This window comes from Rousettus aegyptiacus, unplaced genomic scaffold (assembly GCF_014176215.1).
Source record: "Rousettus aegyptiacus isolate mRouAeg1 unplaced genomic scaffold, mRouAeg1.p scaffold_m13_p_1, whole genome shotgun sequence".
Lineage (NCBI taxonomy): Eukaryota > Metazoa > Chordata > Mammalia > Chiroptera > Pteropodidae > Rousettus > Rousettus aegyptiacus.
In genome coordinates, this window is record NW_023416284.1 from 13,047,797 (window position 1) to 13,075,405 (window position 27,609).

At 56.1% G+C, this 27,609-nt stretch overlaps 1 protein-coding gene across 8 annotated transcripts in view; it reads right to left on the reverse strand.

Annotated features, from left to right (window-relative positions):
• HSPG2 (heparan sulfate proteoglycan 2) overlaps positions 1 to 27,609 on the reverse strand; it is a 97,055-nt gene that overhangs the window by 10,049 nt on the left and 59,397 nt on the right. For 5 of the 8 annotated variants that reach the window (XM_036229812.1, XM_036229803.1, XM_036229801.1 and 2 more), the window contains 44 exons: positions 25,966 to 26,058; positions 25,572 to 25,652; positions 25,120 to 25,350; positions 23,353 to 23,466; positions 22,244 to 22,371; positions 22,016 to 22,102; positions 20,927 to 20,985; positions 20,570 to 20,737; positions 20,316 to 20,426; positions 18,265 to 18,365; positions 17,988 to 18,168; positions 17,080 to 17,205; positions 16,779 to 16,931; positions 16,560 to 16,702; positions 16,095 to 16,230; positions 15,857 to 16,011; positions 15,462 to 15,612; positions 14,633 to 14,802; positions 14,400 to 14,547; positions 13,794 to 13,945; positions 13,479 to 13,614; positions 13,239 to 13,390; positions 12,608 to 12,743; positions 12,288 to 12,439; positions 11,712 to 11,850; positions 11,463 to 11,614; positions 10,701 to 10,836; positions 10,435 to 10,586; positions 10,045 to 10,183; positions 9,495 to 9,646; positions 9,135 to 9,282; positions 7,972 to 8,123; positions 7,423 to 7,564; positions 6,931 to 7,082; positions 6,405 to 6,546; positions 6,152 to 6,292; positions 5,690 to 5,824; positions 5,256 to 5,437; positions 4,568 to 4,763; positions 3,905 to 4,084; positions 3,340 to 3,600; positions 1,959 to 2,157; positions 1,351 to 1,448; positions 658 to 924 (listed from right to left, as the gene is read on the reverse strand). In XM_036229812.1, the coding sequence (XP_036085705.1) occupies positions 658 to 924; positions 1,351 to 1,448; positions 1,959 to 2,157; positions 3,340 to 3,600; positions 3,905 to 4,084; positions 4,568 to 4,763; positions 5,256 to 5,437; positions 5,690 to 5,824; positions 6,152 to 6,292; positions 6,405 to 6,546; positions 6,931 to 7,082; positions 7,423 to 7,564; positions 7,972 to 8,123; positions 9,135 to 9,282; positions 9,495 to 9,646; positions 10,045 to 10,183; positions 10,435 to 10,586; positions 10,701 to 10,836; positions 11,463 to 11,614; positions 11,712 to 11,850; positions 12,288 to 12,439; positions 12,608 to 12,743; positions 13,239 to 13,390; positions 13,479 to 13,614; positions 13,794 to 13,945; positions 14,400 to 14,547; positions 14,633 to 14,802; positions 15,462 to 15,612; positions 15,857 to 16,011; positions 16,095 to 16,230; positions 16,560 to 16,702; positions 16,779 to 16,931; positions 17,080 to 17,205; positions 17,988 to 18,168; positions 18,265 to 18,365; positions 20,316 to 20,426; positions 20,570 to 20,737; positions 20,927 to 20,985; positions 22,016 to 22,102; positions 22,244 to 22,371; positions 23,353 to 23,466; positions 25,120 to 25,350; positions 25,572 to 25,652; positions 25,966 to 26,058 (6,529 nt within the window). The remainder of the gene's footprint in view (positions 1 to 657; positions 925 to 1,350; positions 1,449 to 1,958; positions 2,158 to 3,339; positions 3,601 to 3,904; positions 4,085 to 4,567; positions 4,764 to 5,255; positions 5,438 to 5,689; positions 5,825 to 6,151; positions 6,293 to 6,404; positions 6,547 to 6,930; positions 7,083 to 7,422; positions 7,565 to 7,971; positions 8,124 to 9,134; positions 9,283 to 9,494; positions 9,647 to 10,044; positions 10,184 to 10,434; positions 10,587 to 10,700; positions 10,837 to 11,462; positions 11,615 to 11,711; positions 11,851 to 12,287; positions 12,440 to 12,607; positions 12,744 to 13,238; positions 13,391 to 13,478; positions 13,615 to 13,793; positions 13,946 to 14,399; positions 14,548 to 14,632; positions 14,803 to 15,461; positions 15,613 to 15,856; positions 16,012 to 16,094; positions 16,231 to 16,559; positions 16,703 to 16,778; positions 16,932 to 17,079; positions 17,206 to 17,987; positions 18,169 to 18,264; positions 18,366 to 20,315; positions 20,427 to 20,569; positions 20,738 to 20,926; positions 20,986 to 22,015; positions 22,103 to 22,243; positions 22,372 to 23,352; positions 23,467 to 25,119; positions 25,351 to 25,571; positions 25,653 to 25,965; positions 26,059 to 27,609) is intronic. The other 3 variants (XM_036229809.1, XM_036229797.1, XM_036229816.1) reach the window with 2 other exon arrangements.

Here is a 27,609-nt window from a genome sequence, read left to right on the forward strand (position 1 = left end):
TAAGAAGGAAGCAGGAGACAGAAGCCATGAACCTGATGAGCCCAGCCTGTTCCCTCATGTGTTTAATCGTCACATTAGAAGGGAGGCACTGTGTTCCCATTTCACAGACGAGGAGACTGTGGCTTAGAGGGGAAAGTGGCTGCTCACTCCTGGTTGCAAGGGTGGAACTAGGCAGAAAATTGTGCATCCCTCTGGGGACCTGAGAACGGGGAGCTAAGGCAGTATGGGTCAGGAAGTTTGGGAGCAAATCATAGGGTTTGATGTGAAAAAGAATTGCCTTAGAAGAAAACGCAGATTTGTGCCTGCCCTGCATCCACTGTCCTTGTTTTACTCTCTGTTGTGTCTGTTTTGTGTTTACGTTGTCTCTGCCATCAGAATGGGCTGTAGGTCTCCCTTATCAGAGCAGGTGCTCCAATAGGTAGGTGAGGGCTACATATCGATTTCCTCTTGATGCCCCTTGGTGTAATTTTTCCCTGCAGGTTTCAGCCCGCCCTAGAGGAATTACTCACTGTTATGAAACCTGCCCCTTAAATACACAAAATTGAAAATTCCTCAGAAAGTGGAAAGGAAGAGTAAAACAGGCGAGGCAGGAGACCGCAGCACCAGCAGCCCCTGCCACGCTCCTCGGCCCCCACAGAGGTCCCTGCCGGCCTTCACCTTGCACGAGCAGCAGCACGTGGGACTGGGTGGTGCCGGCGGCGTTGGTGGCACTGCAGCGGTACTGTCCGGCATCGGCCAGCTCCACGTGGGCGATCCTGATGATGCTTCCGCTCTGCACGATGCCAGGCCGCAGGCGACCTCCGACTTTGCTCCACGTCACCTGAGGCTTGGGGTCACCCAGGGCCAGGCACTCGAACTCCACGGCATGGCCGACCACCACAGTCTGCACGGAGGTCCGGATGTTGATGAGCACCGAAGGCAGGGCTGAGGGTAGGGGGAGGCGAAGGCGGCATGAGGCTGGCCTGCTGCAGGCCTGGCCCGAGGGCCCAGGAAAAGGTGAGCACTGCGGCCTTAGGCTTCCATTCATTCCTTCGTTCGCGTTCTCATGCATTCGCTCATTAACACACTCACTTGTCTGCTCTTCCGTTTATCCCTTTACTCACTTGTGTATCCACTGTCATTCTTCATTGGCCTGTGTGAGCGCCTATTCACTCGACCCACATCCCTTCTGCCTCCTTCTCCTACAATATTTGTCAAGACCCCCTACTCTATGCTGGACACAAGCAAGATACAATCGAATCATTCTCTTTATTCATATACATTGTGCCAAGGGGCTTCCTGGGGAACACGGTCCCTGTGCCCCTCGTCTGTCCCCCTGCTCTTAGCAGAGTCCTTAAGTTACCCTCTTACCTTGGACAACCAGCTGGGCACTAGTCTGGGCCTGTCCCCATGGTCCATGGGCCTGGCAAATATATGTCCCTTGGCAACTCTGGTCCAAGTTCTGGATTCTGTAAAGAAAAACAGTACGTCATTAGTGAATACAAACCGTCTATGAGACTGCTTTGTGATTGTACAGGAGTTCAAAGCCATCAAAGATCAGCACAGGGTGTCACCTTCCAGTCTCCCAGGAACCATGGGAGGTAGGTAGGCAGATAGGCAGGGTGGGTGTCACCATGCCCATTTTAGACCAAGGCCTTAGGGTCTAGAGGTCAAGATCACACATCAAGTAGCAGAGCTGAGATCCAGGTCATGTGTATGTATCTGCCCTCAGAGCCTGTTCTCTTTCCTCTAACAACACGAATATGGGTCACTGTTTACTGAAGGCCTTCCACGTGCTAGGCACTGTGTGAAGTGCTTTAGATAACCTCATTTTAGTCTCATATAACCTATCATACAGCTGAGAACACCGAAGCTCAGCGAGGTGAAGTGACATGCCCAAAGACATTCTTTCATATTGAGCCCCACTATGCACCTTGGGCTGGGGTACCCAAGTTCAGTCCCGTCCCATCCCTACTCACCGGAGCACCCCGTCCTGCACGCTGTGGCCAGGAGGCAGTTGACCCCCTTCCTTGATCCAACGGAGCTGCGTGCCCTGGTCGCTGGGCACAGCACAGTGGAACTCCACGCTGGCTCCAATGCTCTTGGTCTCCAGCTGAGGCGTGACCTGAACAGTGGGTGTGGATCCTGCTGGGGTGGCGGGGAGAGGGCCAGAGGAGCCTGCGGGGACATGATGAGGATCTTTGTGGATGTGTGTGAGTGTGTGATCCCTGACACCAGCCTAGAACCCAGGAAGCCCCCACCCTAACATTCATGGGACGGTCTTCTCCTAGTAGCCTCTCTGGCCAGGGTCAAAGACCTTTCATTGACAGATTCACTCATTTGTTCACTTGTGCAGTTATTCAATCAACACATACATGAGCCTTGGAATGCTGGGCTCCTGGTCTTTCGGAAGAGCGTGCAGCCCAAGGCACGAGTGGGAGGGGTCAGTCTTGGAAAGATTCAGACTCTTCGGGAAGGGACAACAACACTAATCCGGCTCTTGTCTCACATCAGAGGACCCACGGTCATGGTGAAGGCACCTGCATATCCTTGTGCCGAGGACTGATGGGAAGATGGGTGCAGGTGCACATCATCATCCTTTAATAAGCGCCTACTGTGTGCCACAGGCTTTACATATGTGTATCTTGCTAAGTCGGCCTATGTTCTCTCCACCTTACAGATGATGAAGCTGAGGCTTGAGGTTAACTGACCTGGCCACTGTCACATAACTATCAAGTTGTGTGCAGAGTTGTGCACTGAACCCAGGCTCATTGTAGACCAGGCTCTTGACCAATGGGCCAAATGCTTTTCTGCTTCTAGAATTTGGGGCCCAACAGCACTTATTCGGCTTTGTGCCATTGACAGAGGAGACTGTGGAGATGCAGGTTTCTTTGGAGCGCCCCCAAAACGCTGGGTGTGCCGGTGCCGCCCGTCACATAAGTACTGTCCTCACTGTCTGGCATTTACCCAGCCTGTTCTGGGTCCTGTGATGGACAAGCCTGGGGCTGCTGAAGTGACTGGGAAGGGGCCCTGGCCCGAGTGTCCTTAGTCCAGTAAGTGAAGAAGGCCGGGGTACTTATGTACACATAACAGCCTTTGGCAGCGTGAAGTCCTCGCCAAGAAAGGGATGCAGCCACGAGAACTAGAGCTGCTGAGAACACAGTGATGGGGGTCTTCCTGGAGGAGGCAGGCCTGCTTCAGGTCTTGGAGAACAGGGGAAAAAGAAAGGCATTCCAGGTGGGGTAATGGAGGGAGGCCTTTGTGCCCCAAGTGGGGGTCCCCAAGTGCCAGTTGTTGGGTAAGTAAAGGGCTGGGAGGAAGGCTGACCTCCTTCTGCCCAACCTGAGCTGGGCTGCTCACCTTGGACAAGCACCTGGGCGAAGGCCTCTGCTGAGCCCACCCTGTTGGTGACCTGGCAGCGGTAGCGGCCTGTGTCCTCGGGGGCCACGGGCTCAAAGCGCAGCATCTCATTCCTGGCGGTCACCCTCCTCGGGAGGCTGCCACCCACACGGCTCCACTGGAAGGTGAGCGGGGGTGTCCCATGAGCCAGGCACTGGAGCTGCACCGTCTCTCCTGCCCGCACCGAAGCGTGCTCAGGGACTGTGGTGGCATATGGTGGGCCTGGGGTAGGGGGACACAGAGGTGGGGGGTGGGCAAGGAAAGAACAGATGTCAGGAGGGGAGCAGGCGACTTGCCACAGGACAAGGGAGACTGAGGGGTGAGCCCTGAGGTCTAGGGACGAGGAAAGCAAAGGTCCCAGGAGGTGATGTGGGTTTAGGCTAGGGCAGGCTCTGGGGACCTGAGGTGCATGCGGCCCTCTAGGTGGGGTTTCCGGGGTTCTGTCCAGGGTATACCCTGGTGGGTGGGCTCAGACCTCCACACAGTATGGACAGGGTAGACCAAAGAGAGAGCATGGGTGCCTTACTCTCCACATGCAGGACGATGGTGGCCTCAGTATATCCAGCAGGGCTAGTGGCATTGCAGATGTACTGGCCTGAGTCCTGCTGGGCTACCCGAGGGATGATCAGTGTGTCACCTTCCAGCTGGTGCTGCCAGGGCAGCGGCGAGCGCAGCTTGGACCAGTGGATGGTGGGCGTGGGGCTGCCTGTTGAATGGAGTAGAGAAGAGCAGAGATTGCAGGGCCGTTCCAGGGAGTAGGGATGGTGCGGAAGGGAACTAGGTGATCTTGTGACGTCATAGGAGGCATGAAGAAAGCACCTTAGCCCAGGGGTCCGCAACCCCTGGGCCATGGACTGGTACTGGTCTGTGGCCCATTAGGAATTGGGCCACACAGCAAGAGGTGAGCGGCGGGCTAATGAGCGAAGCTTCATCTGTATTTGCAGCCGCTCCCCAGCGCTGGCATCACTGCCTCAGCTCTACCCCAGATCATCAGGCATGAGCTTCTCATAGGAGCACTGGTCCCTGGTACCAAAAAGGTTGGTGACCTCTGCCTTAGCCATCACTGTGAGATGCCAGGAGCAGAGTCCCCTCCCTAGGCATGACATCATCTTCAGATTTCTTGTGTTTAAAATTCAGGCCCCGGGGCACCACTGCTCTGCTTGTCCTGTGTCCCAGCCCCTGTCCACACCTGTAGCTGAGCAGCGCAGGGTGGCCGTGTGTCCAGCTTCCACAGTCAACTCGACTTCTTCAACCTGGACTTGGGGGGCCCCTGGGGTCACAGCGCCTGTGTCCACAATCACCTCCACCTGCTTCTGTGCTGTACCCAGTGCATTCTGGGCTAGGCATACATAGGTACCCGCATCTGATGGTTTAGCTGATGAAATCTGGAAGAAAGAAAGGAGGCTGGTTGCATGGGCATTGAAGAGGGAACTTGGCATCAGCCCCCAGCTTTGGCTTGGTTTTACCTCTTTATTCTACTCTTCCTTTCATTTTTAACTTACCTATTTGGTGGCTGCTTGAGGGCCAACACTCTAGACATTCCACTAGTCCATCCACCTACGTGTCCATTGACCCACCACTTATTCATCCACCTACCCACCTATCTACCAGTCTTCCCACCAGCCTACCCCCCTCACCCATCTACCCACCCATCCATCCATCCATCCATCCATCCATCCATCCATCCATCCATCCATCTTCCACTGTACCCGCCATCCACCTATCCCATTTCACCCTTTCTCTGTCCATCCATTCATCATCCATCTGCCCATCCAACACTCTTTCCTCCAAGCATCTGCTCAAGGATGGGCCCTGCTGGGCCTCAGACCCAGAGATGAAATGGCCTTGGCCCCTGGCTGGGGGAAGCCATGCCTTACCTGCAGCATCGTGTGGCTGTCCACAAGCCCAAACGTCTGCTGCTCCAGGTTGGTGGGGGTGCCGACCCGGGTCCAGCGAGCAGAAGAGCGGGGCTCGCCAGCACTGACGCACTCCAGGGTGACGGCCTTTCCCACTTTCACCCGCACAGGGCCTTCGGGGAGCACAGACACCGTAGGGGGCCCTGCCCAGAGGAATGACACTGTTGATGCATGTGCAGGCCTCTGTCGGGCACGCTCACTGTCGCGGCCCCTTCCTCAGTAACTGCCACGGGGGGCACTAGTCTCTCACTGCACCGATGTGGACACTGAGGCTCGGAGGTGGAGAATGCCCAAGAGGGAGACAGTGTCAGAGGCAGGACTTAAACCCGGAGGTTCTGAGTTTGGAATCGGGGCTGAAACAGGAAGGCAGAGCCCATGGAGTTGACGCTCCTCACCGTGTACACTGAGGTTCACGACACTCTGGGCCACACCGTAGGCATTGGAGGCCACGCAGCGGTAGGGACCGTGGTTGCTGGGCCGGGTGCCCACGATGGTGATGATGGAGCCGTTGGGGCTAATATGGACGTTGTCTGTGGGGTTGACATTGGGGAGGGTACAGTCACTGAGGGTGTCCTTGTTCCTTGGTGCCAGTGGCTACAACTCTGCTCCACGCTCTTGACCTCTCTAGCCTGTGTGTGTGTCCAGCTGACAGGGCCACAGATGGCAGATGACAGAGTCCTCGGAGACTCCTGGGTCGAACCCCTCTCATCCAGATGGGGACACTGAGGCCCTAGAGGGGAAGGACTCTATCCAGGGCCACACAGTGAATTTGGTACCATCTTGGCCTCTGCCACCCACAGTGGTGATTACTATGCATTCACGCCTGCCTCCGGCCCCAACCACCCCGCCTGGCTCACCCTCCAGCTCTTGGTTCCGAGTCTTCCACTCAATGGTGACAGGGGCTGCCCCATCATGGATGAGGCACTTGAAGCTGGCATCCTGGCCTTGTCGCACGGTACTGCTGGGCGGGTCGATGGAGATGACAGGGCTCCTAAGGCCTGGGGAACAAGGTGGGCAGAGGGCTGGGCTCAGCAGGGCTGGGATGGCTCAACTTCCCACCTGAGATCAAGTGTCCCCTTCTCCCCCTGCCACAGCAACTGCCACACTCACGGTAGGAGGACCCTGCACTGGGTGGGACAGTGACTGTGAAGGAGGCTTCCTGCTCAGGGCCTGCACTGGTAACCACGCGGCACACGTACTCGCCGGAGTCGGCAGGGGAGACGTGGTGGAGCCGCAGCTGCGAGCCGTGGGTCTGTCGGAATGAGGAGGGGGCAGCCGTCAGGCCAAAGTATCTGGACAGGACAAATCCCTAAGCCCACCAGCTATGTCAGTGCCCAAGAGTTCTCCCTTGGGTCTCAGGAGCTCGGGACTTCAACTGGTGTGGATGAGCTGCATTTACAGACATCCAACACCCCCACTTTACAGAGGAAAGTGGCTCAGGAAATGATTCAGTAGCAGAGCCAGGAGAAAGACCCAGGGGTCTCAACTCCCAGGCTGGTGAACTCTTCCCTGCAAAAAGTATTTTCTCCCCTGGGGCCCCCAAGCAGGCCAGGGTTTGCATGAGGTTTGGGGCGTAGAAGGCGACTGCAGGTCAAACCTTGCCTGCCCTGGAACTGCCCCACCCTGGCCCTTGTACCTGATGCCGGGCAGGGAGGCTGCCCCCACGCTTGTACCATGTGACCTGGGCATGGGCCTGCCCAGGCACCACGCAGGTCAGGTCCAAGGTCTGCCCTTCAGCCACATGGGATGAGGAGGCCTCAATGTAGATGGGCTGGTCCAGTCCTGGGGCTGTGGGTACAATGAGTAGGTGAGAAAGGTAAGGCTCTTGGGGGTCAACGCAGGAACCTAAGGTGGTGGCAGTGAATGTCAACTGATTCTCCTGGAGGTGCAGCGGCTTGAGAGTGATCGACATGGCTGAGTGCCATTGACCTAAAGAAGGGTCTTCATTCCCTGGGGGCCGAGATGCCATGATGAGACCTGGCACTGGTCCCCAGTGGTTGGAGGGAGGGGCTGGAGGGCCATCATGGAACTGAGAGCTGGAGCCCCACTGGGAGAGCAGAGAGGAGCAAGGCCAGAAAGGGCCCCCCAAGCCTATGCCCCAGCATCGCCCATGGCTGCCATCACTCACCAGGAATGGGGCCTGGGTTGGAGGCCTCAATTGTGACCAGGACAGAAGCCTCCAGGGTGCCTGAGCTGCCTGTCACTTGACATGAGTACTCGCCAGAATCAGCTGGGGACACCTGGTTCAGCCTCAGCAGGGGGCCGTGGACCTGGTCCAGGTTGGAGTAAGAGTGGGGAGAATGAGCTGGGGGCCAGAGGCCAAGGCTTTAAGATGCCCTAGCCCTCTGGTGCCTGAATCCCAGGACTGTCCTGTACAGTTATATAGGCTACATCTTGTCAAAGGCAACCCCCTTTATTAAGACATTTGTTCTGGTAGGAGGAAATCCAGTGTCTTGAGTAAGAGGTGTCCTTTTTTAATTTGCACCAAGGAGCCAGAGGTAGCCCTGCTGTACCCGGCCTGCTGTTGACCTCTTGACTCCCAGTACTCTCCTGCTGCAATTTCCCCGAAGCTCCGCACGTGGGGGCCAACTTCCCTCCTGGGATGGATTTCTGCAGCATTGCCCAGGCAGGGGTGGGGTGGGAAGTGTCCACATCCTGCTTTCTCCAGCCCCCATACCTGGTGCCGGGCGGGAAGGCTGGCCCCGCGCCTGTGCCACGTGACCTGGGCGTGGGCCTGCCCAGGCACCACGCAGTTCAGATCCAGGGTCTGCCCTTCAGCCACATGGGAGGAGGAGGTCTCGATGCGAATGGGTGCGACTCTGCCTGGGGCTGGGGCACAGGAAGAGGTCAAGGAGCTGGGACCCTCACCCCTGTGCCCTCAGCCCCACTCCTAGGTGCCCAGATGTTCTGACCAGGGACCATGGGAAGGTGGCTTGGATTCCCCCTTCCTATCTCGAGTCCTGGAGCAGCTGGGCTAGCCTAGGGGACAGAGGCGCCTCATCCTTCCAGCCCCAATCCAGATGCTGGCCCCACCATCTCCTCCTGTGCTCCGAGTACTGCTGGTGGCCAGGACTCAGGGCCAGGCACCTCCACACAGATTACTGAAACTCGAGTAGCAATGTGTCGCTAGGAAACCAGACTCTAAGGCCACACTTCCGGGGTTCAAAACCCAGCTCTGCCATTTATTAGTTGTGTGACATTTGGAAAGCTACTTCACTTCTCTGCCTCAGTTTCTCCATCTGTAAAATGGAGAGCACAATCATACCTACCTCTGAGCATCACTGTGAGGATGAAATGGGTTAATATGTGAAAATATAACAGGGCCCAGCACCTAGCAAGGGCTGTATCGTGTTTATTAGCACCTCATGTACCGCTCTCGTGTGTCTGCCACGGCCGTGTGCTGATCATTATGTTTTCCTTTTGACTGATTCACTTAAAAAACAAACAAACCTTATAGGCAGGTGAAATCATGACAGGTGTGATGTGTTGCTATTTTTTCTCCTAATATACCACCTCTAATATAAAAGATGTTTATCAGGGCACCACCTAAAAGTCACCCTCACATACGCCTAGATGTGCAGTTCCAGCCTTTAGGGAACTCAGGTAATGGTTGCAAGAACTCGACTGTCCCCACTTTACAGATGAGGAAAGTGAAACGCAGAGAGGAGAAGTCCCTTGTGCCTCGCCTCAAAGTGTGGACAGAGGAGCTGGGACTCAAGCCCACATATGCTGGACTCCCAAGTCTGTGCTGTCTGCCCTGGAGCTGCACTCCACGTGACCTGCTGGTCCCCTTCCTTCCTCCCTCGTCCGACCTCCCAGTCCCATTGCAGAGACCCTCACCAGGGACAGGAACAGCACTAGAGCCAGAGGCCTCAATGGCGACCAGGACCGAGGCCTCCAGGGGGCCAGAGTTGCTCACCACACGGCACACGTACTCGCCCGAGTCAGCTGGGGACACCTGGTGCAGCCGAAGCCGTGAGCCGTGGGTCTAAGTGGGGACAAGACAGGGAGACAGAGGAGCAAACATGGCAATCAGAATCCTTGAAGGTCTGAGGTAGGGACTAAACTCTAACCTGGGCAGGTACTGCACTCTACAGGGGCTCTTAGGCCTTCCTGGACAGAGCTTGGGGGATGGGCCTCTGGTTAGGGCCTCCACATCCAGCAGCCCTCCCATTACTTCCTGTCCCCAAACTCCCATACCTGGTGGTGAGCAGGGAGGCTGCCCCCGCGCTTGTGCCACGTGACTTGGGCATGGGCCTGTCCAGGGACCACGCAGTTCAGATCCAGGGTCTGCCCTTCGGCCACATGTGAAGATGATGACTCGATTCTGATGGGCACAGCACTTCCAGGGACTGAGGGCACAGAAACATCGAGTCGGGTCTTTGGCCATCATCAGACTTGAGAACAATTGGGTTGGAGGACTCCTCAGCCATAGAAGCCACCACCCCCAAGGTAGTAATAGTTAACACTTGTTGAGCACTTACAATGTGTCAGGCACTATTCTAAGCACTTTCTGTATATTAACTCATTTAGTCCTCACGACATTCATAAGCTTTCTGCGATGACAGAAGTGTTCTATCTGCACTGTCCAACATAGTGGCTACCAGCTGGGTGTGGCCATTGAGTACTTGAAATACGAGGATGTAAATTTTTTATTTTTAAATTTTAATTAATTTAATTGCCACATGTGGCTAGTGGCCTTGGGACTGGACACTCCTGGTCCCTCTTCTGGGGCCTTCATCAGACTCACCAGAGGGGCTGCCAGCGTTGGGAGAGACCGAGACCATGATGGAAGCCTCCCGGGCATCGATGTTGTTGTTTGCTCGGCACACGTACTCTCCGGAGTCGGCCACGGACATCTGGTACAGCCTCAGGTGGGAGCCGTGGGCCTGGGGGCCGGGATGGGGAAGGAGGGGGAGAGGGAGTCGAGGGGCCAAGGAGTTACTGGCTTGGTCAGGCCTCTTCCCAAGCCTCTCTCGTAAGACCTGCTGAGGCTGCCCACTAGCCACCCAAGGTGGGAGGGAGGACAGCCTTGGGGCTGCCGGCTAATGCTTCGGGTTCTTTGCCCATGGGGCTGTCCCTGATCTGCCCACCCCCGGAGGCAAAGGTCCCATCCCCACTGCTGAGCTGCACTCTGTACCTGGTGTCGGGTGGGAAGGCTGCCCCCACGCTTGTACCACGTGATGGTGGCCTGGGGCTGCCCAGCGACCACACAGTTCAGATCCAAGGTCTGCCCTTCAACCACTGAGGGGGATGAGGACTCGATTTTGATTGGTGGGGAGACACTGGGCACTGGGGACACAGAGGGCCAGATGTAGCTAGAGTCAGACAACAATGACGGTGCCAGGGACCTCTGTGCATTCCCTTACATCCACTTCCTGGACACCCGGCCTTATGAGCTCTCACCGTGGGAGGAGCCGCTGCCCTGGATGGTGACAATGAGCGAGGTCTCCTGGGACCCGACACCATTACTGACATGACACACGTACTCGCCCGAGTCCGCTGGCGTCACCTGGGGGATCCGTAGCCGGGAGCCCACGATCTGTGGGGGAGCAGGTATCAGTGGGTACGGGCAGCACCTCCATGTCTCAGGCACTGCAGCAGCCGCGGGACTCTAGGAGCCTCCCTGCCTTGCCTGGGGCCGACCCCCGCCCTGGCCTCCCTCAGAACTCCTTCAGTGGCCTTCTTGAGGCTTTGGACTGGGGTAGACAGCACCTCTAGCCTTCGAACTATTCTCACCCATCAGCCCTGCAGAAGGCCTGCCGCAGCTCTCCCCAGCAACTTCACAGTGCCCTGCTATGGCTCCTATTACACTGTTGTCAGGTGGCGTGTCTGCCTCTCCCTCTAGCCTGTGAACTTCCCGAGAACAGGCACCTGCTCATTCCATTTAGGATACTTAGCGCCAGGCGCAGGACTTGGCCTGGAGCAGGTTCTCGGGGAAATGGAGTGAATGAGTGAATCACAGACTGTTGAGTTAAAATGCAGGATTCAACTGAGGTTGGAGGGACTTATCTCTGTATCCTCAACAATGGTCCAGAGCCCATGTACAAGAACATTCAATGTTTGTTGAATGACTAAATGAGCACAGAAGAAGTGCTGAGAGTGCCTCTTGATTCCTGTTGGGGCCAGTGCGCCCAGCTTTTGTCCCCACTATGTGCTGGCTGGTACCTGGTGTCGGCTGGGTAGGCTGCTTCCACGCTTATACCAGGTGATGGTGTGTGGGGCTTGGCTGGCCACTAGGCAGTTGAGGTCCAGGGTATGTCCATTGGCCAGGGAGGCTGAGGAGGATTCGATGCGGACGGGGTACACCACACTCTGGGCTGGGAGCACGAGACGGGAGGCAAGGTGTGGGAGCCGCTGAGGGTGGAGAGGCCACAGCTGCCCCCTGCCACTTGCTATGACACCTGAGACACTCACAGTGGGAGGGGCCAGGGTGCTGCTGGATGGTGACGAGGACTGAGGCTTCCTGAGTGCCTGAGTTGCTGCCCACACGGCACACATACTCTCCAGAGTCAGCTGGAGTCACCTGGGACAGCCGCAGCCTTGAGCCATGTACCTGGGAGGGGCAGGAGGGCAGCAGGCTCAGGGCTGGGCACCGGGGCTCACAGCCAGACTCCTGCCCCCTTCCCTGGCCCCTCGCAGCCCGGCCCCCCCGCTGGAGCTTGAGGAAAGCTGCTCCAGGGAGGACCACCATTCGTGACCTTCCGATTCCCCTGTCCCAGTGTTGGGACTGGGTTCAGCAGAAAGAAGTAGGGGACCGGCATTTGTTGATGTGCTACAGGGCAGGTGAAGTGGGCAGCATGAGCACATTTGACAGACGAGGACACTGAGGATCAGGAAAGGTCAAATGGCTGGCCTAAAGTCACGCAGCAGGCCAGAGGCAGGGAGCAGCATCTGAACTTGAATATGCATGAATTGAAAGCATATGCTCTTTATCCTGTAGTCACGAGGATCCTTCACGCCCCCCCGCAACATTAGCTCCCTGCTTCTTACCTGATGCCGGGCAGGGAGGCTGCCCCCGCGCTTATGCCATGTGACCTGGGCGTGGGCCTGCCCAGTAACCAGGCAGTTCAAATCCAGGGTCTGCCCTTCAGCCACGTGTGAGGAGGACGACTCGATCCGGATTGGGAGGGTAACCCCCAGTGCTGAGGACAGAGGGCAGAGGGTCAACCCCCAGCTGGGAGGAGAGCAGGTTGGGTGAATGCGTGAAGGTAGAGGCTATTGGTCTCATGGGATCCCGCCATGGCTGGAGTGGGGAGCCTCCTCCAGTGGGGCCCCCAGCCCTGCCCTCCCCTCTCCCCAGTGCCACTCACCCGGCACAGAGCCTACGGGCTCAATGGTGACCAGGACGGAGGCCTCCAAGGGAACTGAGCCACCCACTACGCGGCACACGTACTCGCCCGAGTCGACTGGGGACACCTGGTGTAGTCTCAGCAATGAGCCGTGGGTCTGGCCGGAATGGAGGTGAGGTCAGAGGGGACTGACTACAGGACTCTTGTACCTATAACCTGCAAACCTGCCTCACTCTCTGACCCCTGAGGCCTCAGCATCAGCTCTGTCCTGTTTATGGGTTGGAGGATGGGGTCTCATTCCAGCAGTTGCGGGTGGCTGGGAGGCGCCATGGTGAACTGGACAGACACTAATACTGTATCGATGCTGACACACCTTTTAATATTGCTGAAGTCCAGATGCTTCTTTCAATAAATCATCTCACAATTGCAAATAGCAGCTTTTTCCCTCTTAGAGGCACATAAAATAATGGTGCACTTTACAATCAATGGCATCCTAAATTCTATAAAATACAGTAAAACTAATAGCTAATGGCCAATGGGGTCCAAGCCTTCTCATCTCAGAGGAGCCTCCGGCAGTCCCCATTCCTGACCTCAGCACCCAGGGGCCTCCCTCCTGTCCCCTTCTTGGTCCGCCTATCCTCCAGTCCTGTACCTGGTGCCGGGCGGGGAGGCTGCCCCCACGCTTATGCCACGTGACCTGGGCATGGGCCTGCCCAGGCACCACGCAGTTCAGATCCAGGGTCTGCCCTTCAGCCACGTGGGAGGAGGAGGACTCGATGCGGATGGGCTGGGTGCCACCAGGAGCTGGGCAAGAAGACAGTCACCAGGTCACTCCAGTTCTTCCCCACTATGCCCTTTCTCCGTCCCAGCCCAGCCTGGTAGCCCTACTCACGGTAGGCAAAGTTGGCCCCCTGGGTCCCAGTTACTGTGACTGTGATGGAGGCCTCCACACCATTGCTGGCCCGGCAAACGTACTCGCCTGCGTCAGCTGGCGATGTCTGGAAGATGTAGAGGCGGGAGCCGCGGACCTGGGCAGCATGAGCACAGGGGTGTGGGAGAGGGGCTTCCCAGAGCTCAGCAGAGGCACCTCCCTTTCCCTGCTCCTCTGAACTGGGAACTGCCAGCCCTTTAGCTCAAGAGCCAGGAACCCTGCGACCCACTGTCCACGGCCTGGCTGGCCCCCTCTCACCTTGCTACCGACACGTACCTGGTGCCGGGCAGGGAGGCTGCCGCCACGCTTGTACCACGTGACCTGGGCATGGGCCTGTCCTGCCACCACACAGCTCAGATCCAGGGTCTGCCCCTCAGCCACTGTGGAGGATGAGGACTCGATCCTGACAGGTGGGACAGGGCCTGGGGCTGTGGGGACAAGGGTGAGGGTAGCAGATGCCCTTCAGAAGAGATGGAAAGAACTGGCCCCTTGGAGCCAGCTCAGCTTTGTCTCCTGAGGCCAGGCCTCAGGGGTTTTGTGGCCTGGGCTCGATGTCCTCAGCTGAGCAACCCTGAGGGGAAGGCTGGGGCAGGGGTGACGCTTTGTAGGGAGGACGGAGGAAGCGGGAGAGATGAGGGTAGTTGAGGCTGGGACGGAGGAAGAGGAGGCAGCAGCATAAACACGAGGGATGATGTTGCCGGAGGAGAGACTGATGGAAAGATGGTGGCTTACTCAGGGAAGTGGAGCCTGCCTGGGCCAGGCCCCGTGGCCAGCTCCAGCGTGGGCCTCCTGCCCCAGGTCACAACAGGAGTCCCTAGGACCTCAGCACCCTGGAAGGGTCTCAGCCTCCTCCAGCTTGCCTTGTCATAGGAAGTCACTCACCAGGAATGGAGCCAGCGCTGGAGCCGGAGGCCTCGATGGTGACCAGGACAGAGGCCTCCTGGGTCCCAGAGCCAAGGACTACGCGGCACACATACTCTCCTGAGTCAGCTGGGGATACCTGGTGCAGCCGCAGCAGCGAGCCATGGGTCTGAGAGCAAACAGGGAAGGTTGGGACAGGGCCAGAGCGGCCCTATCCAAGCCCTCAGCAAGCTGGCCCTGGGGGGCTTCTGTACCTGGTGCCGGGCGGGGAGGCTGCCCCCACGCCTGTGCCATGTGACCTGGGCATGGGCCTGCCCAGGCACCACGCAGTTCAGATCCAGGGTCTGCCCTTCGGCCACATGGGAGGAGGAGGACTCGATGCGGATAGGCTGGGTATTGCCCCGAGCTGGGGCCCCACCAGGAGCTGAGGCACAGAAGGGCACACAGGAGCTGGGTCAGATGGGAGGCCTTTTGGGGCCCGGGGCCATGCTCTTCCGTTCAGCATGGCCAGCCATACCCCTTCTTCCCTCCCCCACCTCCAACTCAGAGTTCGAGGCCCATTTGCCGACACCTTTATCTGTGATGACCTGCTCTGGTTTGTAGGGAACCAGAGCCCTTTAGTGCCCAGCCTAAGCCGGACGATGCAGACATTAATGCCACAACTCCCTTCTACAGAATGTTTGCCATGTTTTCATTCCACATGGTGGTGGCAATGTCCTCATTTCACAGATGAGGAGACTGAGGCCCAAAAGGTACATACAATAACCCATTCAAAGATGAGAAGGGGTAGAGCTAAGATTTGAACCCAGGTCAGCCTGACTCCTAACTCAGTGTTTAACCCAGATTCTGCTGCTTACTGATGAATTCTGAAAACAGTACCCTCATGATGGGGGTCCCAGGTAAGCCAGATCAACCTTATGCCCATCCTCAGCCCCCTCATCTCCTCAGGTAGGGAGTGGAGAGTCAAAGCCTGCCTAGTGGCCCCTCTTGTCCTGATGTCCCCGAAGAGGCCGCAGGCACCTTCCCTGGGCATAGTGGAGAGATCCAAGGGTGGGCCCTGGCCAGCCCCACCTGGCTCCTCACCTGGGGTGTAGCTGGGGCCTGAATGGGTGTCGTGGAGGACAGAGATGGTGATGGAGGCCTCCTTGGAGCCTGATCCGTTCTTCACTCGGCACACGTATTCTCCAGAATCAGCTGAGGAAACCTGGGAGAGCCGTAGCCGGGAGCCGTGAATCTGGGCCAGGCGAGAACAGAGGTATGTGAGGATGGGGAGGGGGCCATGGTCACCATTCCCCTCGAGCCTCAACGAGTATTCATCAAGCTCTCACTGGCTCCGGCGAGCTGTCCTGTGCCAGAAGCTGGAGAGGGAGGGAAATAAGGGCTGGCCTCTGCTCGTGGAGAGGCAAGGGCTGTGTGAAGCCTCCGCCATGTACAAGGCCACCCCAGATCCCCTGCCACAGGCTCAGGGACCCTCGTACCTGGGCGTGGGGAGGCAGACTGCCCCCTCGCTTGTACCATGTGACCTGGGCTTGGCCCAGCCCTGTCACCACACAGTTGAGATCTAAAGTCTGCCCTTCAGTCACAGAAGGTGATGAGGACTCAATCCTGACCGGCAAGGAGCTGGCACCTGAAGCTGGGGGCAGAAGGGGAGTAAGTAGGCCTTAGGGGAGCCCTGGCTTGCTCTCCCCACTCTTTTAGCCCCCAGAGGACCCGCACCTGGAAGGACGATCACTTGGATCCGGGCCTCCGCAGTGCCCGCAGGGCTGGTGGCCACACAGAGGTAGAAGCCGGCGTCAGCAGCTGTGATGGCCGGGATGAGCAGTGTGGCGATGTCTGTGTGCTCAGACCGGGCCTGCCACACAGTGAGAAGGGTGAGCTGCCGCCGGAGGGGCCGAGGCAGGCTGGCATGGCGCGGGTGGGCGGAAGGGGCGTAAAAGGTAGAGGCAAGCACAAAGCCAACATCAGGGCTCAGCCGGACACCAACCAAGGGGGGTGGAGCCAGACAGCAAACCACGAGGCTGACAGCTGCTACCTGCCAGGAGGATGTCTGAGCAGGCTACCATCTTGGAAATGAAGGGAACCAGAAGAGGAGATGAGGTAGGACGTGCAGGTGCGAGGGGCAGGTGGCAAATGCTGGGACTCTGCTGAGCTCGTGGGCCTGGCCCGGATGGATTTCCTTACCTGTTGGGGAAGGCTGCCCCCTTCCTTCCTCCAGGAGATGGTGGCACTGGGCACACCTGCGGCCCTGCAGTACAGCCTGACAGTGCGGCCTTCGTGCACCTGGGTTCTCTCTGGGCTCACCTGGACCCTAGGCCCATTGCCCCCTGCAGACAGAGCCCAGTGAGAACTTCTCTGCGCTGCCCATATGCCCCCAGCCACCCCTCGGTCCTGTCCTCTCACCGTGCACGTGGAGTACAGCCCTGGCCACTTGCTGCCCGACGCTGTTGAGGGCTTGGCACAGGTACTGGCCTTGATCCGAGGGCTCGATGGCTGGCAGGCGCAGGATATTCTGATGGATTTGTGCCTTCTGAGGGAGCTGGCCGCCAGGGCCCCCTGACGTGGAAAAGTAGGGTCAGCACCCACTGGGACTGGCATAACTGGGTCCCCCTGAATTTGCAGGCCCCACAGACTAGCATCCTGCCCTTGGCCTCCCACAATCAGCAGAGCCAGGTTCTGGATGTCATTCTTGCCACGGTCTCACCTGTCCACTCTAGGGCGGGCATGGGGTTCCCCGTGGCACTGCAGCGGAACTCGGCCGTCTGCCCAGGCTGCACTGTGAGCTGTGGTGGGTGGATAGAGACCACGGGGGCAGATGGGGTGCCCGAGGCTGATGGGGGAGGAGAACACGTGGTCAGGAGAACGTGTCGTCTGACCCACGGCAAGAGCCTCCTTGCTGCTCTCTGTGCTTCCACTCAAGCCCCTGATGGCTGTTGGTCCACAGAGCAGCCAGAGGGAGCTTTTGAAATGTCAATAGGATCTTGGTACTTCCTGTTTGTGGCTCCCTATCACTTTTCGGATAAAACTTGAACTCCCACTGTGATCCCTCACGAACTGCTGCCCTCACCTCTGCCTACCTCGTCGCGTTCCTCACCCACCCCCCTGCCATAGCTCCAGCCACACTGGCCTTTCCATTCCTCAAACACATCAACATATTCCTGTTTAAGGGCCTTTGCATGTGACGCTTCCTCTGGCAAGGACATTCTCTGCCAGCTCTTTAAGTGGCAGAGAACGTTTCCTTCCTTCAGGTCTCAGCTCAGATGTCACCTCCTCAGAGAAGCCCTCCCTGACCACCCCCTATAGAGGAGCTCACCCTCCTCTCATCTCACGTCTCACTTTCCCATCATGGTTTATTCCTATCCCAGCATGCATCACTGTGTGTAATTATGCCATCTGTTTTATTTCCATGCTTATTGTCACCTTACTAGAACACGTAATGCAGGGGGGCAGGGCTATTCGACCAGAGCTCCTATTTGCCACTGTTTCTTTAGAATCTAGGCCAGGACATGGCAGACTGTGGATGCTCAGAAACTGTCATTGAATGAAGAAGTCTTGGGGGGTATGGGAGAAGGCCGGGAACGGGCGGGTCAGGCATGGACATGAACAGGGTACCTTGCACATGCAGCGTGGCTGTGCCCTGGTCCATGGCGAACATGTTGGAGCCGGTGCACACGTAGGTGCCCGCATCACTTGGCTGGACATTGCGAATGGTCAGGATGCCATTGAAATCCATGGCTCGGGCTGGTAGTTTCCCATTGTGCAGGCGGGTCCACACCAGGGTGTAAGCCGGAGACTGCAGGCAGGGCAGGGGCATAGGGTGGGGGTTAAGGGTGGCACTCGGAGACCCCAGGAGACAGCCTTCCTGATGGCCACTCCCCGCCCTGCCCACCTTGCTCTTGGCTGTGCAGATGAAAGTGACGTCAGCTCCAGGACGCACGCTCTGGCTCCGCTGCTCCTCCACTGTCACTGTGATGGGCTTGCTTGGAGCCTCTGCAGGGACGGGAGGCCCCCCAGTGAGTGGGGTGCTGGCCAGGCCCCTGCCCTGTGGCCACTTTCTCTCTCTCCATCATCCCATCCAGGTGCCACTTCCTTCCAAGTCTAGCTGGGATTCTATTCCACTCCCTGGCATCTCCCTCCCTCATCCACCCGAACTCCATTACCCGCCTTTCAGTGCGCTGGCCCTGAGCAGCCAGCGGGCTGTGAGCAGAGAACATCACACCACGAGCCCACTTGGCTTTGATTCATGACCACAGACCGCAAATGAGCTCTTAACATTTTGCACTTCACTCCAACTGGGTTTTTGTCTGGTTCGAGTTTCTGTCTTTCCTAAAACCATTTCACACCTCCTCCCATCTTCTCTACCAACCTACCCCTCCTTCCGCTTTCACAGCTAATTGCTTCAATTCATACTGGTAAGAAAATTGAAACTACTAGTCAGGAGTTTTTCCCATCTCCCCAAATCTACCCACCTCCCTCCTTCCTGGTCCCCACCTACCTTCCAAGTGCTGGAGCCCCACCCCTTGCCCCCCCCCAAGGACTTCCGCCCCCAGCTGTGCTCTCTCTTGCTATATTAGTCTCTCTTCTCCCTCTCCATGGGATCATCCCTCTCCACAGACAAATAAGTTGTAGAATTTCTCATCTCTGAAAAGGCTCCCTTGACTCCATACTTCCTCCAGCTACCACTGCCCCATTTCTTAGCCTCCCCTCAGAGTCAAACTTCTTGAAAGAGTTGTCTACACTTGCCGCCTTCCCATCCATTCTTTGCCTTGCTCCAAATTGGCTTCTACCCTTACTCTCCACAGGAAACTGCCCTTGTCAAAGCACGACCTCCAAGGATTGTTTCTCTGCCATGTCTCACTTCTCTGGGGCATCTGGTGAGGCCAATCTCTCCCTCTTGCAAGCCTTCTCTCCTCTTGGCTTCCAACACACACCTCTCTCAGTCTCCTCCTAGCTTATTCACCCAAACTGCTCAGTCTCTTTTGCTGTAAAAAAGACTCTTCAACTCGACATGTTCCCTTGGGGCTCTGGATCCGCATTTTCCGTGGGAAATCTCATCCTACCCTGTGGCTTTAAACTTCGCCTCTAAGCCAATAGCTCCCAAATTCCTCTCTCTGGCCAGGGCCTCCTTCCTAAGTTCCAGTCTCACATGTCCAATGCCCGCCTGATGTACCTTAGATGTTTCCTCAAACATCTCAAACTTTAACAAGTTCAAAACCAAACTAGTGATTCCCTCTGACCCGTTTGTATCAGGTACTGACGGAGCCCTGACCAGTCCCTCACCCTGTCACTTCGCTGCCACCCCACTTGACTTCTGCCAGTCGCTGTACTTCATGGCACAAGGGCTTTCTCAGGTCACCAGAGACCACTGTGCCTGCCCACGAGGTGGAACAGAAAGCAGGGAAATTGACGCTCCTAGAAGAGGCCCCAGTCAATGACTGGCAGGAGCTGGTGTACACACACCCCAGCTCCCTTGACCCTGGGGAGGGATGACTCTAAGGTGCATGTGTTACTCTGGAGTTTCCCAGAGTTCTCTATGATGCATTAAACGACAACTGCTCATGGTGGTAACTTGCTCAATAACTTTACTGGATGCCTCTCTTCCCTTCTCACTTCCCCTTCCACACAAACTACTTACACACAAATCCAGACTCAGCTTTTGCAGGAGTACAAATGAAGACACTCTCCTACTGAACCTCTCCCATCTTAGTAAATGGCACCCCATTGGCCCAGCTGCTAGAAACCAGACACTTGGGCATAACCCTAGATTCTTCTCTCTCCTTCAGTGACCACAATCAAGTCCTACAATTCTGCTCTAAAGCCAGTCTTGACTCCATTACCTCTCTTCGCCTCCATGGCCAGCACCCTCATCCAAGCAACTCCCATCCCCTCTGCAGCCCAGCCCAGGAAGGCCATCTTGGGAATGGGGAAGTAGGAACTCACCAGTGACCAGCAGCTCTGCTCGGCTGGTATTGGCATGATGGAGATTACGACAGGTACAAATATAGACTCCAGCATCCGAGGGCTGGACGCTGGGGAAGTGGAGCTCAGAGCCTGGTGGGGAAAGGATGGCAGCTCATTAGTGTGGCTGCACCCCTTGGGTGTAGGGACAGGACCCCAGCCAATGCAGGGAAAGGCCCGTGCCTCTCCTCCTACTGGAGTGACTCAAGGGGCTGAGGGGCCTGGGGCCACGCTACCTTGATGGCGCTGCTGAGTGCTGCTGGGCAAGGGCCGCCCATCCTCACGAGACCAGTAGAAGTAGTGTGGAGAGCTTCCGCTGACCTGGCACCGCAGGGAGTGGGGGCCGCCTTGGGGTACTATGCTCCGAGCTGGTTGCACCTGGACCACCAGCGAGGCCCGGTCTGCTGAGGGAGGAACAGAAGAAGCCATTCAGGCAGACGGTCCCCAGCATGCGGCAGAGTCTCAGATATCTCTGCCTCCCCAAAGAGTGGCATGCCCTACCCCGGTCTTGTCCCCCAGACCTAGTATCTCTCAAATTCCCTAGGCTCCCTGACTTACCTATCACCCCAACCCAGGGCCATGGTCTCACTTACCCTGTGGCAGGCACCGGCCTCCCCGCACATTGGGGTTCCCCACATAACCTGGGGCGCACCTATAGAGAGGAACAAAGACCAGCTCTGTCAGCCCCCAGGGCACTCAGCACCTCATGGTGGACTTGGGGAGCCAAAAGCCTAGCTGACTGCCCAGTGCGGAGTGAGGAGGCTCAGAGTTCTGGAAGGATTTCAGAGACCAAAGAGGCCCCCTCAGGTCCTCAGTGAGCTGAGAAAGGGGAGTCAGCAGGTTGGGTAATGGGGGTGGTAAAGCCTTCATTCTCCAGGAAAATATTCATTCAACAAACATTTATTAAGCAATTACTATGCTAGGTTATGGAAATATAAGAGTGAAAATGAAGCCTCTGCTCTTACAGAACTCACTCGTTGGGAAATCAACATGAAAACTACGAAAAATGAGAGAGAGGGACAGTATGGGGGCTGGGGGTGCGCAGAGTGGGGGCACTAATCCAGCCGTGGGAATGAAAAGGCGTCCCCGGGAACGGGGCTTCCGGGCTGTTACGTTCCCTCGGATTAGGCTGTTCTCTTCGGAGAACGTCTCACTGTTCGCAATTATATATTTGTAAAGTCACTTTTTTGCTGTCTTGTCTCTCATTACAGGTGGCAGACTCCGTAAGAGTTGGGACTGAAACTGTTTCGTTCACCACTTTATCTCCAATACCTTGGCGCATTGCATGGCACACAGCAGATGCTCAATAAACATGTGCCGAATGAAGGAAGGAAGCAGAGCCTCGAAGGCTAAACAGGAGTCCCCAGGAAGGGGAGGTTTGAGGGTGAAGAATGTTCCGTGTGAAGGAAACAGCACAGGAGAAGACCTGAATATCTAGTAGTCAAGAAGTTAAGCCCAGCTAGAATCGAGTTGGGTGTCAGAAGTGGAATGAGACTGAAGAGTGACAAAGCTACCTGAGGAGCCTGGGCTTGTCCCAAGGACAATGAGGACTCTTGGAAGGGTTCTGGAGAGGAGAGGGGCATGATCCTGGTGGAGACCTTTCTGAGCAACACAGTCCTGGGCTCTCGCTTAGGAGTTTACTATACGCCCCCTCCCTTCACCCCTTCTATTTGCAAACTTACTGCTCACAGTACTGGCCAGTGTAGCCAGGTTCACAGGCTGTGCAGCGGTACCCACCAGCTCCCAGGCTCTCACAGGTACGGGAGAACCTGGAATAGAAGAGGCAAAGGTCAGGCCTTGGGACGCTCATGCCCCACCCTGTTCCCTTCATTCTGTCCCCAAGGCCAGCGTAGTGCCCTCTGCACCCCAGGGGGAGAATGCCTCCTTGGGCCTTGAACAAGGGCACCCACATGTTCTCCGGGCTGGCCAGTGGGCAGGCACAGGGCTGGCAGTCCTCAGGTGTTCCAGCTGTGGCATCTCCATAGTAGCCAGGTGCACACAGCTCACAGAACTCCCCGGCGGCATTGTGCTGGCATTGCTACAAGGAACGAAACGTCAGCCCCCCGCCACTTGGCAGACTTTACCAAAAGCCTTACAATTTGCAAGCCCTTGATCTTGAAATTCATGTCTATGAGCTTAAAGAAATAATCGTGGGAGCACACAGAGATTTCATGACAGGATGTTTGTCTCACTGGTGTTTATAAAAGCAAAATGCTGGAAATAAACCTAAACATCCATGAATAGGGAACTGAATAAATTAAAAAGAACACTTAGCCCAGTATCTATCTTAGATGTTTCTACTTAAACACCTGTAATATCATAGGAAAGGAAAAATATATACACCTAGGTATGTAGGGGAAGAGCTTTGAAAAAAGATGCTTTATTACAAAAACGTGTGGGTTTTAAATCCTCCAAAGAAATGCATGTTTCTCTTATTAACATGGAATATTCCTTGTCCTGTGAACCATTCACATACTCTGGAGGGCTACACATAGCCCGCTCTGAAAAGTTCAGGGATAAAAAAGTATTTAATGATATGGAAAGATGTTCATGAACTTGTAAGTGAAAAAAGTTGATCACGAAACACAATGATCACATGTTTACTTGTAAGACAAAAGGCATATTGGTATGTGTACATACCGGCCTGGAAAAAGGGCAAAAGAGCTGCCCGCTGGTGGTAAGAGTTACGAGGAATTTTTACTTTCTTTGGGTTGTCTCTGACTCTTCTACAGAGAACATGTGTCACTTTGGTAATAAGAAATTGCAGGAATCGAAGTTTTCTTTATAAAGAAGAAGGTTGTTCCATAGTTCTGGCTGCCCCACTATACCTGTAGTCCCTCGCTGACCAGACCTGTGGGTCTAGGTGCTTTGTCTCACAGGCTGTGCCCCATGACCTTGCTCCTGGACCTAGGCAGGCCTACCTTACCAAGCCCACCCCTCCTTGTCCCACAGCCAGCCCTGGTACCCCACCCAGGCCCAGCCAAACTGACCCCCTGCCCTGGCCCTGCTTGCATCTTACCGAGCAGGACCCGGTCTCTGGGTGGCACAGGTCAGAGTGGCCATTGCATTCACACATCTCACAGTGGCCGAGGTAGAGCCCACTCCCAGTGCGTGTGTAGCCTGGGGCACAGTCCTGGGTGGAGAGAGAGAAGAGTTGGTCCCCATCTCCAGCGCCACCGGAGCCAGCAGACTCGGAAGCACTCTCCCTCCAACTCCATCCGCCATCTAGACCCTGGTTGGCTCTCGGAGGAGAAAACCCAGGCCCAGCCCCCCACTCCCGAGTCCTCGCTCAGCAGCCCTCCTCCTCGACTTCGTCTTCACTTTCTCAATACTCCAAAGCTGGGTGTATTGTCTGACCCCATCCTGGCATCTCCAGTCATCTGAATTTACTGAAATAATAGTTCATCCTGAATGGAGGACCCATCTCCGTCCCCAGGACTTTGCTACTGAAAATTCTTCGGGCAGGATCTTTATTGAGAAACATAACCCCTAGATGGAAAAGGCGGGTTCGGGAGACCTAGATTTGGAATGAGCCCTTGAAGCTCTCTTTACAACTATTTTTACATTCACTGAATTAAGTGAAAGGCCGCGCACATACAACCGAGGATGTTTTCACCCATCCTAAGTGAGTAATCATAGGTTCTGAAAACAAGGAATTTCTATTTGCTACCCGTTCTTTGAAACCTCGCCAGGCCCTCCCACCCTCCCCAACCATTTCAAAGGCATGTTTATAAATCTGTTTCGCTTCACTACAGAAAATGTGCACCAAGGATCCTGTTCTCCCCGAGGGTTCTCCTTCAAAATGTGTTAAATTTTATAATTTCACGGGATGTGAAATTCATGTATTTGGATACTCGTGGCCATAGCACAGGTGCACGGATGTACAACTGCAGAGATGTGGACTTCTCGCATTGGGGTTCCCATGTCAGGGCGGGGGGCGGTGCTGGCTGTTCCCGCGCTGGACCTCCGTGTCGCCCACCTGGCCTTGCAGCCCCATCCCCGCCCCTTCCCCGGCTCCGCATTCACTCATCTATTGCTAACTGGTTGCCTGCTGCGTGCCTGGGAATTTGGTGGTTAACACTCAGCTCAGCTCAGGCCCTGCTCTCCTGCTGCTCAGTCTCCAGCCAAGCCCTGCAGGTGTTCCTGGATTCTCTCCAACTGACAGCCCTCTGTTCCACCTGCTCTGCCCTTCCCTCCCAGCAGGATTCCCTGTCCCCACCCCCAGTCTCCTCCACTGGCAGAGGAATTTTCCTGGGGCTCAGTTCAGATCGCCTTGTTCCAGGCCTAAGGAAGTGCTTCCCACACCACCCCAGCTTTCCAGGGGTGACCCTTGTACGTCGCGGACTATTTTCCCACATGTTCCTCCTCTGAGCTTCCGCTTATTCTGCCTTTCTGCCTAGAGTCCTACCCCGCTCCACGCTGTTCCCCTCTAAGGCACTTCAATGCTCTGCTTTAGGCTACGGTACTGTTTCTTTCTCTGCATGGTCTTCCTGTCTCTGCTGTGGACATCCTGACAGCATGAGCTGGGTCTTAACCTCCGGAGAGGGTAGCTGTGTGCCCTTGGTAAGTCACTCAGCCTTCCGTATCTCTATTTTTTAAGAAACCTGTTAAAAGGGTATAATCATACACCTCTTGGGGCTGTTGGGAAGAATAAATGAGATATTGCAAGGTACATTAAAGTCACGACAGTGGTCACAGGCCACTGAAATGCCAGTTGATCAGCTCTCTGATCCAGCTGTGCCAGAGCACGTGCCAGAGCAGAGGCATCTGGCCTGGCCACACTCACCTGGCAGGACAAGCCGACGTAGCCTGGGGGGCAGCGGCATTCTTCCACCTCGAGGGCCCGGGGTCCACCTGAGGGCCCAGGCTGGGCGACCTCCAGGCTGACTGCGCTGATGCTGGCTGCCAGTGGCATCGAGGAGAACGTGGCCCGGACCAGGAGCTCGTCTAGGTCAGCCAGTGCCATCAGGAGGTGCTCGCGTGTGGCTGGCTGCCCGTCAGGCCGGCGCCAGAATTCCTGGGTGGGGAAATGGCAGCAAGTGTGGGTGAGGGGTGCTGGACTCTGCGTGCCGCTTCTCATTCCCCTGCCCCCCAGTGCCTGCTTTCCAGGCACTGGCGGAGGACTTCGAGGCAAGGACAGGGGTGTGAGAAGCAGGGAAGCTGGCGCCAAAGCCAGGCTCTGAAGCAAGTGTGGAGGGTGGGAGGGGGTCAGACACAGGGTGGCCAAGTGCCCCTTACCTCTCGGAGAACAATCTCATAGCTCTTCCTCTCGGGCCCCTGCAGTGCCGGCTGGGAGGCCACCAGCATGATGTTGTTCCCCTGGGAAGACGCCAGCAGGATTGAGAGGGGGACTGACAGTGGGGTCCTCCATTCATCCCAGCCTCTCCCCGTAACACCAGCCTCACATCTCTCCAATCTCCCAGGCTCGTGTGCCCAAGAAATCTGGTACATGTCCCCCGTCCCCTTCTCCCGGCATCTGGGCCTCTGCCTGGGTAGTGTCCAACCAGATGCAACCCCCACCCCTCACCAGCCCATGCCAGGCCAGCCGAGTGCTGAATTGAAAGAACAGACACACCGAGGATGCACTCTGGCTTCCCCTACTGCCCGCCTGGCATGGAATCCACGTGCTCACCGTGATCTGGATGTCGGGGTCAGAGAGCGGGCTGCTCTGTGGCGCTGCTGTGTAGGACAGCGTGTAGCGCAGCTTCCCGCCGTAAGCCGCCACCTGCGAAGAGGCAGTTCTGCAGTCACGACCTGACTCTGCCCTCCTCTGGGGGGGCGCATGACCATACAGGTGAGGGGATGGAGCCTCTTGAGATATTTTGCACCTGTGCTGTCCCCACCCGCCCTTGCCCACCCAACCAGAAGCTGGTGTGCGTAGCTTGTGGTTGCCTAGGAGACAGGACATCTCTCAGTTCTTTCACAGCCTCAGAGCTGACCCTGAGCAGCCTCTTTTCTGTGTCATGGGTTACCCATTTTCCACTACCTGACAATCGCAGCGAACAAGCTCCTAGTCCCTTTCATTGGAAGGCATTTCCCACAAAGCAGACAGGAATAATGACAGTGACCACCACAAGGAGGTTGCAGAAGGTTCAAAAGTTCTCCACAATGGGAGTAGAGCTGAGGGTGGCCCCTTGGAGGCCTTGCCTCCTGGGCAGGTGGGTTTCGTTTGCTCAGAATCCATTTCCCTGCTGTTTGCAAACGGCAGCCCTGGTTTCCTTTAAAGGAACCTATGTCGCGAGTGGAGACGTGAGCCAGGCCTGGCCAATCTGCGTACTCCACCACTCCCCCTCTCTGCTCCATCAGGGGTGGACACGTGAACCTGGCACGTCTGCTCTTTCTACTGAAATAGAGAAACTCCCTTTACTAGTCAGATTAGAAGCCAGAGGAGGATGCCAACTGAGATAAAGTCCTAATGACCCCCTGGATCCAGCCATGCCTGACACCAGATATCCTCGGACTTCGTAGTTACATGAGCCAAGAGATTCTTTGTTCCAGACTTGCCAGACTTGGGTTTTTTATTGTGCACAATAGAAGAGCCCTTATGTTTGCCCCAGAGGGTTTTCATGTGGTCAGCCAAGGCCTCGGCTCTGTCCCACAGGACTTTCCTTTCTCTCCTCTGCCACCAGGGCAGATGTTCAAATCAATACCACAGTATGTCAGGCCTAGACCATTTGTTCATATGTGTGTTCGTTCAGTTGTAAACATGTATTAAATGCCTCTTGATCACATGCCAGGCCCTGGGTTACATGGGCCCTGAGCATATCTTCCACAAGCTCAGGGTAAGATAAGGAGTTCAGGGCCATAACCAGATAACCATGAAACAACTGGTGTCCTGCCTGATTTGAATGCAAGGACCTCGATCTGGGCCTCGATCGACCTGTTTTATCATAAAGGGCCCAGACTCTGCAGTCTGAGACTAGGGTTCAAGTTCAGCTCTGCTGGCTGGACAGCCTTGGATGAGTCACTTACCCTGCCTGAGCCCTACTTTCCTCATATGGAAAAGGGAATAAAAATAATACTTACCCCGAAGGGTAGCATGATTAAGTATCAGAGGCCACGGGAGATACTGCACTCAGCACAGTGCCTGTGAGCTCATAGCCTCAGTACTGCCAAATCCTCATCACGCCCAGCTACATCCGTGGGTTCAGCCAGGCTTCCCTGCCCTCATTTCCCTCTGGACCAGACTCTCATTTGCATGCTGTTTTATTGCACAGTGTGGATTGAAAGGACTCTAAATTGTTTTTGGAACAAGATACAAGTGATGTCAATACTA